At 44.2% G+C, this 13,960-nt stretch overlaps 1 protein-coding gene across 1 annotated transcript in view; it reads left to right on the top strand.

Moving 5' to 3' along the window:
- Positions 1 to 13,960, top strand: part of LOC126266933 (chondroitin sulfate proteoglycan 4) — a 551,011-nt gene that overhangs the window by 510,468 nt on the left and 26,583 nt on the right. Inside the window, exon 20 of the mRNA XM_049971625.1 lies at positions 3,984 to 4,244. Coding sequence (XP_049827582.1) covers positions 3,984 to 4,244 — 261 coding nt within the window. The remainder of the gene's footprint in view (positions 1 to 3,983; positions 4,245 to 13,960) is intronic.

Below are 13,960 nucleotides of genomic sequence, written 5' to 3'. Positions count from 1 at the left end.
GCATTGGCATGATTAAGAACGTCGTAGATACTATTATTCCAGTTATCACAGACATCTTCAACCTGTCTCTTGTCAGTAGTACATATCCTACTGAGTGGAAGCAAAGTTTAATTCAGCCTATACCCAAGACTGACAACCCTAAGTCGGCAGGTGACTACAGGCCGATCAGCATACTACCTGCAATTTCTAAAGCCCTAGAGTACATCGTCCATGAACTGCTGACGGATTACCTCAAAACTCATAATATCCATGACGAATGTCAGTCAGGCTTTCGAAAGCACCATAGTACAGCAACCGCATTAATCAAAGTAACTGATGACATTAAACATGCTATGGACAGACGTGAAGCTACTATCCTAACACTGCTTGACTTTAGCAAGGCTTTTGACACAGTTGACTTCGATATATTACTAATTAAAATGAAACAGCTGAATTTCTCAAACAGCGCAATACACTGTTTCGACAGCTACCTCAAAAACAGAAGTCAACAAGTCATTTGTGGGTTGGAAAAGTCATCATGGAAAAGCGTGCGCTCTGGAGTTCCCCAAGGCTCCGTCCTTGGTCCACTACTCTTCTCACTGTACATTAATGATATTTCTTCAGTGATTCACTCCTGCAACTACCATCTTTATGCCGACGACATCCAACTGTACATAAGTGCAAACCCCAAAAACATTGCTGGCGCAGTAGCGAGTATGAACGCAGATCTTTCCTCTGTTTCTCGATGGGCACAGAACCTAGGTCTGAAACTAAACCCCAAGAAATCCCAGGTCATACTTATATCTCATCCAAAGTTAATCAGCCGGTAATTTCGCGAAACAGTCCCTAAAATAGTCTTCAATGGTACCCAACTACCATACCAAAAAACAGTAAAAGACCTTGGAATAATCTTGGATGAACACCTAAACTGGGAAGAACAAATAGTCACAGCTTGCCGGAAATCGCTCTTCTCCCTACATGCAATTCAAAAATTTAGAAAAATATTTCCAACCCATGTTAAACAAAAATTAGTCCAAACACTAGTCTTGCCTAATCTTTACTACTGCGATGTAGTTCAACACGGCACAAATAGTGACAATTCTAGATGCCTCGAGCTAGTGATGAATGCTTGCGTTAGATACGTGTGCAATATTCGGTTGTATGATCATATCAGTCCTTCATACTCGCAGCTAGGTTGGATGCGCCCACATAAGGCACGCGATCTCCACACGATGTGCTTACTTCATCGATTTCTTAGCCACTGGTGCCCCCAATACTTATCTTCTCACGTTAAACACCTATCATCATTCCACAATCGCAACACCAGATCGGATACGTCTGTCATCTTGGCTGTACCTTTACATAACACAAAATCTTTCTCCATGTCATTCTCCATCTCAGCCATACGACTATGGAACGCGCTCCCCTGTGATCTGCGTCTTATCCAGAACTACTCAACATTCAAGAGGGAACTCAAAACTTACATATTAGGGACGGTATAGCCACCATTCTTGTGCCCCTCCCATCTCTTTCTTTCTCCTCTCCATCACTGCTTCGAATTTTACCGTTCTATCTCTCTTCCTCTAACCTATCTACCTCTTATATATCTCTTTCACCCCATTCTATCGTCTTATGTCTCTGCTCGATGGGAATAACTCACAAGCTGCAAGAACATAACGAGAAAATTCCCAAGTAACAATGGGACTGACATTCAGAAAAGAAAAGTATGTTTACTTTCATATACATAGTCATTACTATTATTATCATTATTGTTCTTGATTGTTAAAATTATTTTTTATTGTTATAATTATCATTGTACTACTGTTATAATATCTATTTTTTTCTTTAACATCAATACTGCATAATAGGCTATATGTCCTTAATGTTATGTAGAAACTGTAACTCGTTCAATCTGAGTATGCCTGGTTAGGTGCAAGAGAGGGCCTGAAGGCCCTAATCTTGCCAGGTAAAATAAATGCATAAATAAATAAATAAATAAATAAAAATTTCTTGGAGATAGTTCCCAGAGTAGCAAAATCCTCTCAGTTGAGTCTTTGTTGTAATGTTCTGCCCAACGTAACCATATTAAGAATTTTCTCGTCACTTACAGTTTCATATAGTCTGTTCATTTCTGCTGAAGACATTACGTGAATTCTCCCATATGGAACTCCCTGACACGATTAGTTCATACTGTGGCTACAGAACATGCTCGCAAACGACGAGCTTCCCACCAGCTCCGGTGCCTTCAACCGTTTCCTTATAATCTATCAAACGCGTGAATGGATTAGAGGGGTCCATTATATGGATCTCCTGTGTGCAGTTGTAGTGATAAATGGAAATGGCTTTGTTATCTAAATATCTCATAAATAAAACGAGTTACTACGTAGAGGTCATAGCATGGGTACCATACCGTCGCTTAGCCGTAATGTCTCCCTGAGAGAAATGGTTCAAACCAGTCTTCATGGTCGGAGTCTTCTCCAACGACAGGCTTCTTTCATGGTACACTCAGCACAAAAACATACACTACCAGCCATTAAAATTGCTACACCAAGAAGAAATGCAGTTGATAAACGGGTATTCATTGGACAAATATTTTATACTAGAACTGACATGTGATTACATTTTTACGCAATTAGGGTGCATAGACCCTGAGAAATCAGTACCCATAACAACCACGCTGGTCGTAATATCGGCCTTCATACGACTGGGCATTGAGTCAAACAGAGTTTGGATGGTGTGTACAGGTACAACTGCCCATGCAGCTTCAACACGATACCACAGTTCATCAAGAGTAGTGACTGACGTAATGTGACGAGCCAGTTGCTCGGACACCATTGACCAGATGTTTTCAATTGGTGACAGATCTGGAAAATGTGTTGACCAGCAAAGCAGTCGAACATTTTCTGTATGCAGAAAGTCCCGTACAGGACCTGCAACACGGGTCGTGCATTATCCTGCTGAAATGCAGGGTTTCGCAGGGATCGAATGAAGGGTATAGCCAAGAGTCGTAACACATCTGAAATGTAACGTCCACTGTTCAAAGTGTCTTGCAAGCGTCCCCGTCTGATAACTCAGGGATCGAGACGTGGCTGCACGATCCGTTACAGCCATGCGGATAAGATGCCTGTCATCTCGACTGCTAGTCATACGAGGCCGTTGGGATCCAGCACGGCATTCCATATTACCCTCCCGTGCCCACCGATTCCATATTATGCTAACAGTCATTGGATCTCGACCAACGTGAGCAGCAATTTCGCGATACGATAAACCGCAATCGCGATACGCTACAAGCTGACCTTTGCCAAAGTCGGAAACGTGATGGTACGCATTTCTCCTCCTTACACGGGACATCACAACAACGTTTCACCAGGCAACGCCGGTCAACTGCTGTTTGTGTATGAGAAATCGGTTGGAAACTTTCCTCGTGTGAGCACGTTGTAGGTGACGTCACCGGCGCCAACCTTTTGTGAATGCTCTGAAAAGCTAGTCATTTGCATTTCACAGCATCTTGTTCTTGTCGGTTAAATTTCGCGTATGTAGCACTTCATCTTCGTGATGTAGCAATTTTAGTGGCCATTAGTGTATGAAGAGTAGTCTTTGTTAACTATCAGCATAAAAAATAAAGCTACTAAATTAATTTTTTGTCTGTTTGCCTGTGGTCTTGTTGTATGACAAAGCACCCACGCTACAGTAACGTAGACAATGTCTAAAGAGATGAAACAATATGAGAAGCCCATTGCTAATTTGTAGCTGGACTCGCCACTTTGTTTTGGCACTTCTAGCAGCGTGCTGTGTTACTGTAACGTGGGGGCTTCAATTTATACCACGGCTACAGGCATGAACCTACAAACAAGGAATAAACTGATAATCTATCTTTATTATTTGGAGATGATAATGAGAACTTTATGCTTCATCCGAAAAAAAAACCAATGTCGATTGACTGTACGGTTAAGACCCTCCGCTGTTGCCAACGGGTGTAGCTGAGAGAGTGCCGCCCTCCGCAGGTGGTGGACGTGGACATCTCCGTGTCGTCCGGTGGGCTGGAGCAGTTCCTGCCGCTGCCGACGCTGCAGGTGGAGGAGGGCGGGTCGGCGCAGGTGCGCATCAACACGAGCGGCGTGGCCGCCTTCCTGGACAGCCGCGCCGAGGTCGAGGTGGCCTGCCTGCTTCTCGACCTGGCGGCGCCGCTGCAGCACGGCCAGCTCATCATCAGCGGCAGCGACAACGAGACCATCTTCACCCAGTCCGAGATGGACGCCGGAGAGGTAACGCGCTCTCTCATTACGTCCAAATGTCCACGTAAAGTGGCTTACAGACCATTCGATTTCCACATCAGGAGTGTAATGGGGCATAATATCACTTTGCAGCAGTATATCCGTCACCTGGCAGCAAGTTTGTCACTATGGGAAAACTGTGTTCTGACCGAAATTACAATCTTCTGTGTTGTTAGCCATTGTATTTCTTCTAAACTAAGCTTTTGACCCCTCAGCTGGGATCTCCTTCAGGATGCCCATGTTGACTGAACACTGTCAGAGACTAGAGTCACTTTGTCTTATAAATGGGAATTTTCCCGTGCTTGCGCTGGAGATGTCGGATTATTGGACAAAATTCTTGTGGTTAGCATTGGTGGGCCAACTTCATTGGTAAGAAAGGCATTTTTCCCGTACTTGTGCCGGAAAAGAGATACTGGTTAAAATTTCTTCTGCTGCTTTTGGTTGGCGATCATTGTTGGCTAGAAACGTAATGGTCAGAGCAAGAGGGGATTGTATATCCAAGATACTATTGTCCGCAAAGGTGACTTCCAGGGCCCTTTTCCCCGTCTCTTGCTCTCCCCCTTTCATTTCTCGCCACTGATGATGGCCCACCAAGGAATTTTAACCAATAACTACTCACAAGCTTAACTTCAGGAAGAATCCCTTTCTAATCCATGACGTTCGCCCACCAATGGTACCCACAAGAATTTTAACCTATAATCCTGCTTCTCCAGAACATGCACGGGAAAAGTCTCCTTTGTAACAGAACATGGCACTGGTCTCTGACAGTGTTCAACCAACAGTGGACGCCACAATGTTCTGAAGAAGGTCCCAGTTGATGGGTCAAAACGTCTGTCGTTTAGAATAAATATGATGTGGCCTAACAATACAGAGTTTAACTCCAATGACAGTAGCCACTAGAGCCTGCGTAATCATCTTAGCATTCCGTACCCATTCCAATGAGTATAGATCTGATCAAAAGTATCCATTCACCCCTATGAAATGTAGATTTCATCATTAGATGCACGAGAGGCAGACACGCTAGTTATAAAAGAGGCGAGGAGTACTGGTTTATTAGTAGAGAAGCACTAACAGTAGAACAGAGAACAGTGACTTCGAGTGTGGACCAGTCATTGGATGTTACTTGAATAACAAATCCATCAGGGGCATTTCTACTCTTCTAAAGCTGCCCAAGTCGACTGTAGGTGATGTGACTGTAATGTGGAGACGCGAAGGAATTACTGTAACTAAACGAAAACCTGGAAGACACCATGTACTCAGAAGAGCGACCGTCGAACATTACTGCGAGTGACTGTAAAAAAATCGCATGGAATCAGCGGAAGGAATCACTCGTGAATTGCAAAGTACTACCATCAGTCCAACTAACGCAAAGACTGAGAGCCGGGAGTTAAGAAGAGCGGACTAAAGTGGTAGAGCAGCTCCTCAGAAGTCACATTTTAACGCATACAGTATAGAAACATGTCGGCGACGATGATTGTATCTATTGACAAGACACGCTTTCATAAAACACGAATTGTGACGCACTGGTTTGTGAACAACAATACTGCTGAAGTGAATTGCCTTTCGAGAGTACCCATATGAAACCAAAGAACACCTGTGGGATGATTTACAACTTCGATTTCGGTTTTGACGTCAGCGTCCAACACTACCTCCTTTCGATTTTGCTACTGAGGAATAATAGGCTGCCATTCCTCCACGGACGTTCAGATACCTCACTGAAAGTGCCCACAGCAGATTTCAACCTGCCAGAAAGGTACAAGATGGACACACCCCATATTAATGTCCAATAATAGGTGTCTGGGCACTTTTGGTCAGGTAGTGTAGATGTAGATAACAAGGTTAGTTTCCTAAGCTCGTTTAGCTCTCCATGAGTGTACAACAAGGAGACGTATGTCTCGTTCCATTACTGACCTGCACATAAAGCTTTGTTCAGTCATACAGCGCCCATCCGCCTTAAACTAGCAGTATACAATTCATAACGAAAATCAGGAAGGCAAAATTTTCTCACTTCTGTAAACTTGCTGGGAGCTTCACTGTTCGCGACAAAACATTTTTTCGGCGTCATGATTCTTAGATGATATTAGGAGTACCAATTGATGCGGATCAGTCCTCATATTCAGGTTCAGATGTGCTGAGACCTCTCAGCAATACAAAATAAAATCGATATTCAGAGGCGCTTAAATGAGAGGACTAGTTACCTTACAATAGGTAGGGACGACCCAAAAAAATTGGAACTTGTGTAACCAGCCTAGCATCATGGTTCCTACTCATTTCTTTTCAGGAAATGACTAGAAACAGTAGTAGTCCTGATACACGAATAGAAAAAATCACAACACCAAGAAGGAGTTGTGTGACATAACCTAAAGTTGGTAGGTGTGTGTTTACGTCTGAAAGATGATTACCTATTCAAATTTCGTGCCAGTCGCATCAAGTGGCGCTGTTACGGCTACGAGAAGCTGGATGTTCCTTCTACGATATTGGAGAAAGACTTGACAGGAATGCAGTCACTGTATATGACTGCTCGCAGCGGTAGTCACGGGAATGTACAGTCCAACATGGCTCTGGATGGCTACGTGGCACAACGAAAGAAATAATCATCGTTTCGGCGTATGGCTCTGGTGCAACGCAAAGCATCTGCAGTAACAAAGTGAGAAGGAGTTGACACCACAGTGACACAACGAAGTGTTGCATATCGGTTACGTTAAAGGCAGCTCCGAGCCAGATGCCCTGTGCTGTACTTTCCACCGACCCCAAACCACCGTCGATTGCGAGTTCATTAATGTCAAGTGAGAACTCATTGGAAGGCACAGTGGAGGTCTGTTGCTTTTGCTGATGATATCTTGTTCTGCCTCGGTGCTAGCGATAGGCGTGTGTTAGTTAGAAAGCGGCTAGTTGAGGTCCTGCAACCAGTCTGTCTGCGTGATAGTCACACGGGACCTACTGCTGTGGTTTGCGGTCTGGGGTGCGCTCTCATCGTAATCCCACACACCCTGACTGCAAATTTCTAAGTTAATCTGGTGATTTGAAATGTTGTGCTGCCGTTCGTTAACAGCATTCCAGGGGGTGTTTTTCAACAGGATAACGCTAGTCGACAGATCTCTGCTGCTATCAAGCATGCTCTACAGAGTATCGGTATGACGCCTTGATCTGTCCGACCACCAGATCCGTCTCCAGTCGAGCACATAACGGACATCATCGGACGGCAACTCCAGCGTCACACACAGACAGCATTAACCGTCCCATTACTGACCGACCAAGTGCAATAGACATGGAATTCCATCCCACAAAGTGACATCCGGCATCTGTGCAACACAGTGCATTCACGTTTGCATGCTTGCTTTCAATATTCTACCGGTTACATCGATTAATATCGTACAAACATTTCACATTTGCAATGACCTATCTCGCGCTTCTATTAACCTGTGATCCTGCAATGTTCATAACTTAAATATGTTACCTAGACAAATGTGTTCCCGAAATTTCATTACTCTAAATTAATTACTCTTTGGTGTTGCGATTTTTTTCTTCGGGGTACACAAAGTGTAATTGAATCGATGGGGAATATCTGTTCTTCTGGATCATCATCAGCCGAGAGAGACAGACACAGCTCAAACTGCAGCTTCTGGTAGCACCAAAGAGTCATCACGACACTAACAGAATCATTTGGTGTGGTTCTCCTTAACATGGTCTAGTACTATAGAGGTACATAATTGCCAAAACATGTACATATTGTGTTGCTCGAGGCTTTCCCGACAGACTAGTTGCAAATTCGGTTATTGGGCTAGACGTCTGATGTCGTGAAAATTCCACAATATTTCGTCGGCACAACTAGTGACATCTTCGTGCAGCGAACACAATTCTCAGGCTGCTAATTACGACAGTCAGAGAACAAACTGCACAGGCGTGAACGCGCCAAATTTAGGAAAGCACAGGCATGCAGATCGTTAGCGAGAGGGACAGCTACGCTACCTGTCGGACGATGAACGCACGCACAGAGGCTGTCAATTACATTGTACGCTGCCGTCGGCCACCCCAGTGCCCTCTGTCGGGAGCTGCTTTCCGGAACATGTGTCTGCGCTGACGTGTACCCGTCCCCGTCGTGTCAAACAAATATCTAAGTCAACGACCGCAGCGTCATCCCTCGTAAGACCAACATTTATGTTTTGTGTTCGCAGTAATTTTTAAAATGGCCAGCGTTGTATCTCATGCCGTGTTGAGTGGAATCCTGTGTCCCTGTCAAGCAAAGCAGTCGAGCTGCGAATTTCTGCTGCTTCTTTAATAACGCTGTCCCAGTACGAAGACGCGGACGACAGAATTTCGGTGTACTTGTATTCCATGCAATGTCCTGTACTGAGGCAATGCTAGGCCACTGTAGATTCCTCTTTTTAGTCCACAGTTTCACTTCGTCAATGTCCGACACATCTGTCCTCCACGGTACGACACGTTCGTCCAAGGTATGAGATCCCGCTTCTACAGAGAATCTCATAGACACCAGGCCGTCTTAAACCAAGATCTAAAAGAACTCTGAGATTCGTTGTCGGACGAAAGAATTATTTCACTTTGTTTCTCCTATACCCTTCCTGTTTGCGAAGAAAGCGGCCTAGGGCGTCTCGCCACGGTCCGCGCGGCTGCCCCTGTCGGAGGTTCGACTCCTCCCTCGGTCATGGCTGTGTGTGTGTTGTCCTTGGCGCAAGTTAGTTAAAGTTAGATTACGTAGTGTGTAAGACTAGGGACCGATGACCTCTGCAGTTTGGTTTCCTAGGAACTAAACTCAAATTTCCGAATTTTTCGAAGAAACACTGCCTACGTATGGCAAAGCGACCATTCCTCTTTCTTCAACAGTTTCTTCCAGTTCCTCATTTTCTCTAGCACGCGCCGCACATAAGGCACGGCGAACGACTCTAAAAATACGGTGCAGAGGTGGCGTAGCTCATCAGACAAGCGAAATAAGAATTATCATAATACCTTCAGCTGCTAACGAGCGTTGATGTATATCAACCGGGGACAGGTGAAAATGTGTGCTCCTTTTGGACATGTCCTTAAGAACAGACAATATATCCATATAAATATACAGTTCTGGCAACACCGGTCATGTCATTTTTCTTCTGTGCGGATGCACACATATTCCCCGAACTCTTACGGGACTTGGTAAGAATGTCTTCCACGAGTAATGAGTGTTTTGGGGTGGTACACTACTAATGTAGTGTGTGGATATACAAGGTGAGAATATGGGTCTCGCGGGAAGGTATTAATATAATTCTAATTTCGTTCTAGACGGCTGCGGTTCATCAATGGTGTCTTGCAGTCAAAGAAAAGCCTCATCATGTCTTTCCCGGAGCTGGCGCGCCTGTAGTTTCGACCAGGCTGCAGAACCTTCGCAGCGAAGCCATTACACATCCTCCATATAATCCTGATCTCTCCCCATGCGATTTCCATATTTTTGAAGCCCTGACGAAAGACATTCACGGCCGTAGATTTCCTTCGGACGACGAGAACCACGCCTCGGCACAATAATAGTTCTGTAGTCAATCTTAAACATTCTTCTATGAAGGCGCTGACCACTTGCCTCACATTGGAATAAATGCATTAAATGCAATAACGCCGCCCGTTTTGGCCGAGCGGTTCTAGGCGCGACAGTACTCCCTCGGGCATGGATGTGTGTAATATTCTTAGCTGAGATAGGTTTAAGTTCTTCTAAGTTCTAGGGGACTGATGACCACAGAAGTTAATCTCATAGTGCTCAGAGCCATTTGAACCATTTTTGAAATACATTAACATCGCAGTTTTCACCACTACCGCCAGCTGCCGTTTTAATATCAATTTATTGGCAACCTGTTTCCAAAGTCTAGTAAATATACAGTGGGTGAATTTTCCCGAAAGGTATCAATCAGAAAGTTCCACTTGAAAATAACTGGTGTCTGCACCAGCTCTTGTAGTGGGGGTGTAGTTGTTTACCACAAGATCTTATGCGGATACCGGTTATTTTCACGTGGGAGTTTCTGGTTTATACTTTTCGGGAAAATTCATGCACTATGTCCGAGAGTCGTTCAATAAGTAACGCCACAGATTTTTTTCTCAGAACATATTTGTTGTTAAGGGTCGGAATTTGGTGACAATATACATCAACATGTCTACATAGTGTCCATCATGTTCTATGGCCGTACGCCAACGTTATGGAAGGGCATGTATTCCCTGCTGGTAAAAGCTCTTGTCCTGTAGGCGTAACCATGTTTTCACAGCATGAGTAACCCTCTCATCATCTTCAAAGTGACAGAAAAGCCACTCCGTCGTCTCAAAACGCTGCAACAATTAAGATGAAAGGACCTTACTTTGACTCTTGTGGCCTGCTGTGAGCATTCGTGTAACCCATCGTGAGCAGCTCTTTGAATATCTGACAGTCTCGATCATTTCAGACACACTTCCTATGCTGACCGACGACTTTAGAACCACTTTTCGAGTTGTGATGCGCCACTCGGCACGAATAATGGCATCCGCCCGATTCGGCATGTGTGGAGCAGTGGCTGTGACAGAACGTCCCGAGCTTGGCTGGTCATGGAGCTCTGTTTCTCCATTTCCTGAGGCTGTAACTCTCTTTACCAATCGCCCAACTGTACTCCTATCAAGTGCTGAATTGTCATAGACTGCATACAAACTTTATGGGTGTTCACCACGGTTTCTTTTTCTGCACAGAGGACGTCAGTAACAGCACTCTGCTTGTACCGTGAGTCGTATGAAGACGCCATTTTGACGCTGTACTACGGCTCTACCATCCTGCCACAACGCTTCGAAACTTCACCGGCGATCAGAACAAACATCAAATGTGAAGCACCAACTAGGACGTTTGCCTGGCTTTTTTTAAAAAAGTGGGGCACACATGCTAAATTACCCTCGTATTTACAGGGCCTGATGATGAATTTTATCATCGAAACAGGTTGCTAGTAAACTGATTATGAAATTACAGCTGACACTGTGTTGGAAACTGTAATATTTCTATAGGCAGTGGTCCTGTCCTCCTGCTTAACAAGGAGAGGACATGCCTAAATGTATTAACAGTTAGGCCTATACAAATTACTTTGGAAGTAACATACAGTTTATCAGAATTTTTTCCATCTGTCTCGTTTTCATTTGATTGCCCTTTGTATTTTCTTTGTGAAATGTACATGCAAGAGAGGTGCACTGACTTCCACTAGTTCGCTTTTGTGCAAGTCCTGGCCATATTGCGGCCCGAGAAACACATCCGGCCCGGAACGTATTGTTGGAGACATTTTCAGGGAACAGTGTTACCAATGATACCGAATATATGGCTGAAATTCGTGTTCAAAAATGGCTCTAAGCAGTATGGGACTCACGAGTTGAGGTCATCAGTTTCCTACACTTAGAACTAAACTACTGGCCATTAAAACTGCTATACCACGAAGATGACGTGCTACAGACGCGAAATTTAACCGACAGAAAGAAGATAATGTGATATGCAAATGATTAGCTTTTCAGATCATTCATAGAAGGTTGGCGCCGGTGGCGACACCTGCGTGCTGACATGAGGAAAGTTTCCAACCGATTTCTCATACACGAACGGCAGTTGACCAGCGTTGCCTGGTGAAACGTTGTTGTGATGCCTCGTGTAAGGAGGAGAAGTGCATACCATCATGTTTCCGAATTTGATAAAGGTCGGATTGTAGCCTATCACGATTGCGGTTTATCGTATCGCGACATTGCTGCTCACGTTGATCGAGATCCAATGACTGTTAGCAGAATATGGAATCGCTGGGTTCAGGACGATAGTACGGACCACCGTGCTGGATCCCAACGACCTCGTATCACTAGCAGTCGAGATGACAGGCATCTTATCCGCTAGACTGTAACGGATCGTGCAGCTACGTCTCGATCCCTGAATCAACAGATGGGGACGTTTACAAGACAACAACCATCTGCACGAACAGTTCGACGACGTTTGCAGCAGCATGGACTATAAGATCGGAGACCATGGCAGCGGTTACCCTTGACGCTGCATCACTGACAGGAGCGCCTGCGATGGTGGGTGCACCCGGCAAAACGTCATTTTTTCGGATGAATCCAGGTTCTATTTACAGCATGATGATGGTCGCATCCGTGTTTGGCGACATCACGGTGAACGCACAGTGGAAGCGTGTATTCGTCATCGCCACACTGGCGGATCACCCGGCATCATGGTATGGGGTGTCATTGGTAAACCGTCTCGGTCACCTCTTTTTCGTATTGACTACACTTTGAACCGTGGACGTTACATTTCAGATGTGTTACGACACGTGGCTCTACCCTCCATTCGATCCCTGCGAAATCATACAATTCGGCAGGATAATGCACGACTGTATGTTGCAGGTCCCGTACGGGCCTTTCTGGATACAGAAAATGTTCGACTGCTGCCCTGGCCAGCACATTCTCCACATCTCTCACCAATTGAAAGCGTCTGGACAATGGTGGCCGAGAAACTGGCTCGTCACAACACGCTAGTGACTACTCTTGATGAACTGTGGTATCGAGTTGAAGCTGCATGGGCAGCTGTAGCTGTACACGATATCCAAGCTCTGTTTGACTCAATGCCCAGGCGAATCAAGGCCATTATTACGGCCAGAGGTGGTTGTTCTGGGTACTGATTTCTCAGGATGTATGCACCCAAATTGCGTGAAAATGTAACTAAATGTCTGTTGTAGTATAATATATTTGTCCAATGAATACCCGTTTTCATCTTCATTTCTTCTTGGTGTAGCAGTTTTAATGGGCCGGTAGTGTACTTAAACCTAATGAATGGGGACTTAATTAAATAAAATGCTAATAATTTTAATTTTAGCCGCTATTTGCCCGATTACGAAGTCTCGTAACCTGTTGGCCCTGACTAGTATTACTCCGCAATCTGACTGCATAGAATAACAACAAAGAATGAAAGGAAATTTCCGTTAACACAATTAATTAATTAATTAAGTCCCCAGCAACTATAAAGCTACGAAACAACAAAGCACAAATGTAACTGTTCTGCGTGTGGAAGTGTGATTCAACGTACACATCTGGCACGGTTCTTCCTCGATAAGACAAGATATTTTAAACACGATTTACACTGAAGTAATTAAAAAAAACTAGAAATACTATAATTGCATACAGAAACTAGAATTACAGTCTAATACAAGAACACGAGCCGGATGCTTTGTTGACTGAACCAGTGACCAAGAGGCATTGTTATTTAGGACATTTTAAATAAAAAAATTTCTTTACCTTCATATATATTGACGAAAAATACACTCTGATCATTACAACATCCCCAATCGAACAACATATGGTGTCTTGCCCCACAGAACAAGTGCACACGACATGCTCACAACTAGTACTCTATCGACATCGTCTCATCAAGCACTGATCACGCCTACCTCAGAACTACAACTGCCCACAGCAACTTTTGAGCAAGCACTGCCAGTGGAGGCGGCTGAATAATACTCTGTAGCAATCTCTGGCGCTGTTAATGTGTAGCCACCTTTCATATGCCCCTCCTCCACGGACTAGAATTTGATGGTATTTTTGCCTGCATTAGTGGTGAAAATACCACCAAACTCGTCCAAAAAATACAGATAAAAATAAAATATAATATTAATAAATAAATATCATATAACTAAAAAAATTTTGGTGATGCACTGACCCTTCAATAACCTAATACATAAAATACAGTAAGGAATATAAAT

Source organism: Schistocerca gregaria, chromosome 4 (assembly GCF_023897955.1).
Source record: "Schistocerca gregaria isolate iqSchGreg1 chromosome 4, iqSchGreg1.2, whole genome shotgun sequence".
Lineage (NCBI taxonomy): Eukaryota > Metazoa > Arthropoda > Insecta > Orthoptera > Acrididae > Schistocerca > Schistocerca gregaria.
Note: the sequence above shows the minus strand (reverse complement) of the source record. Positions and strands in the feature narration are given on the sequence as shown.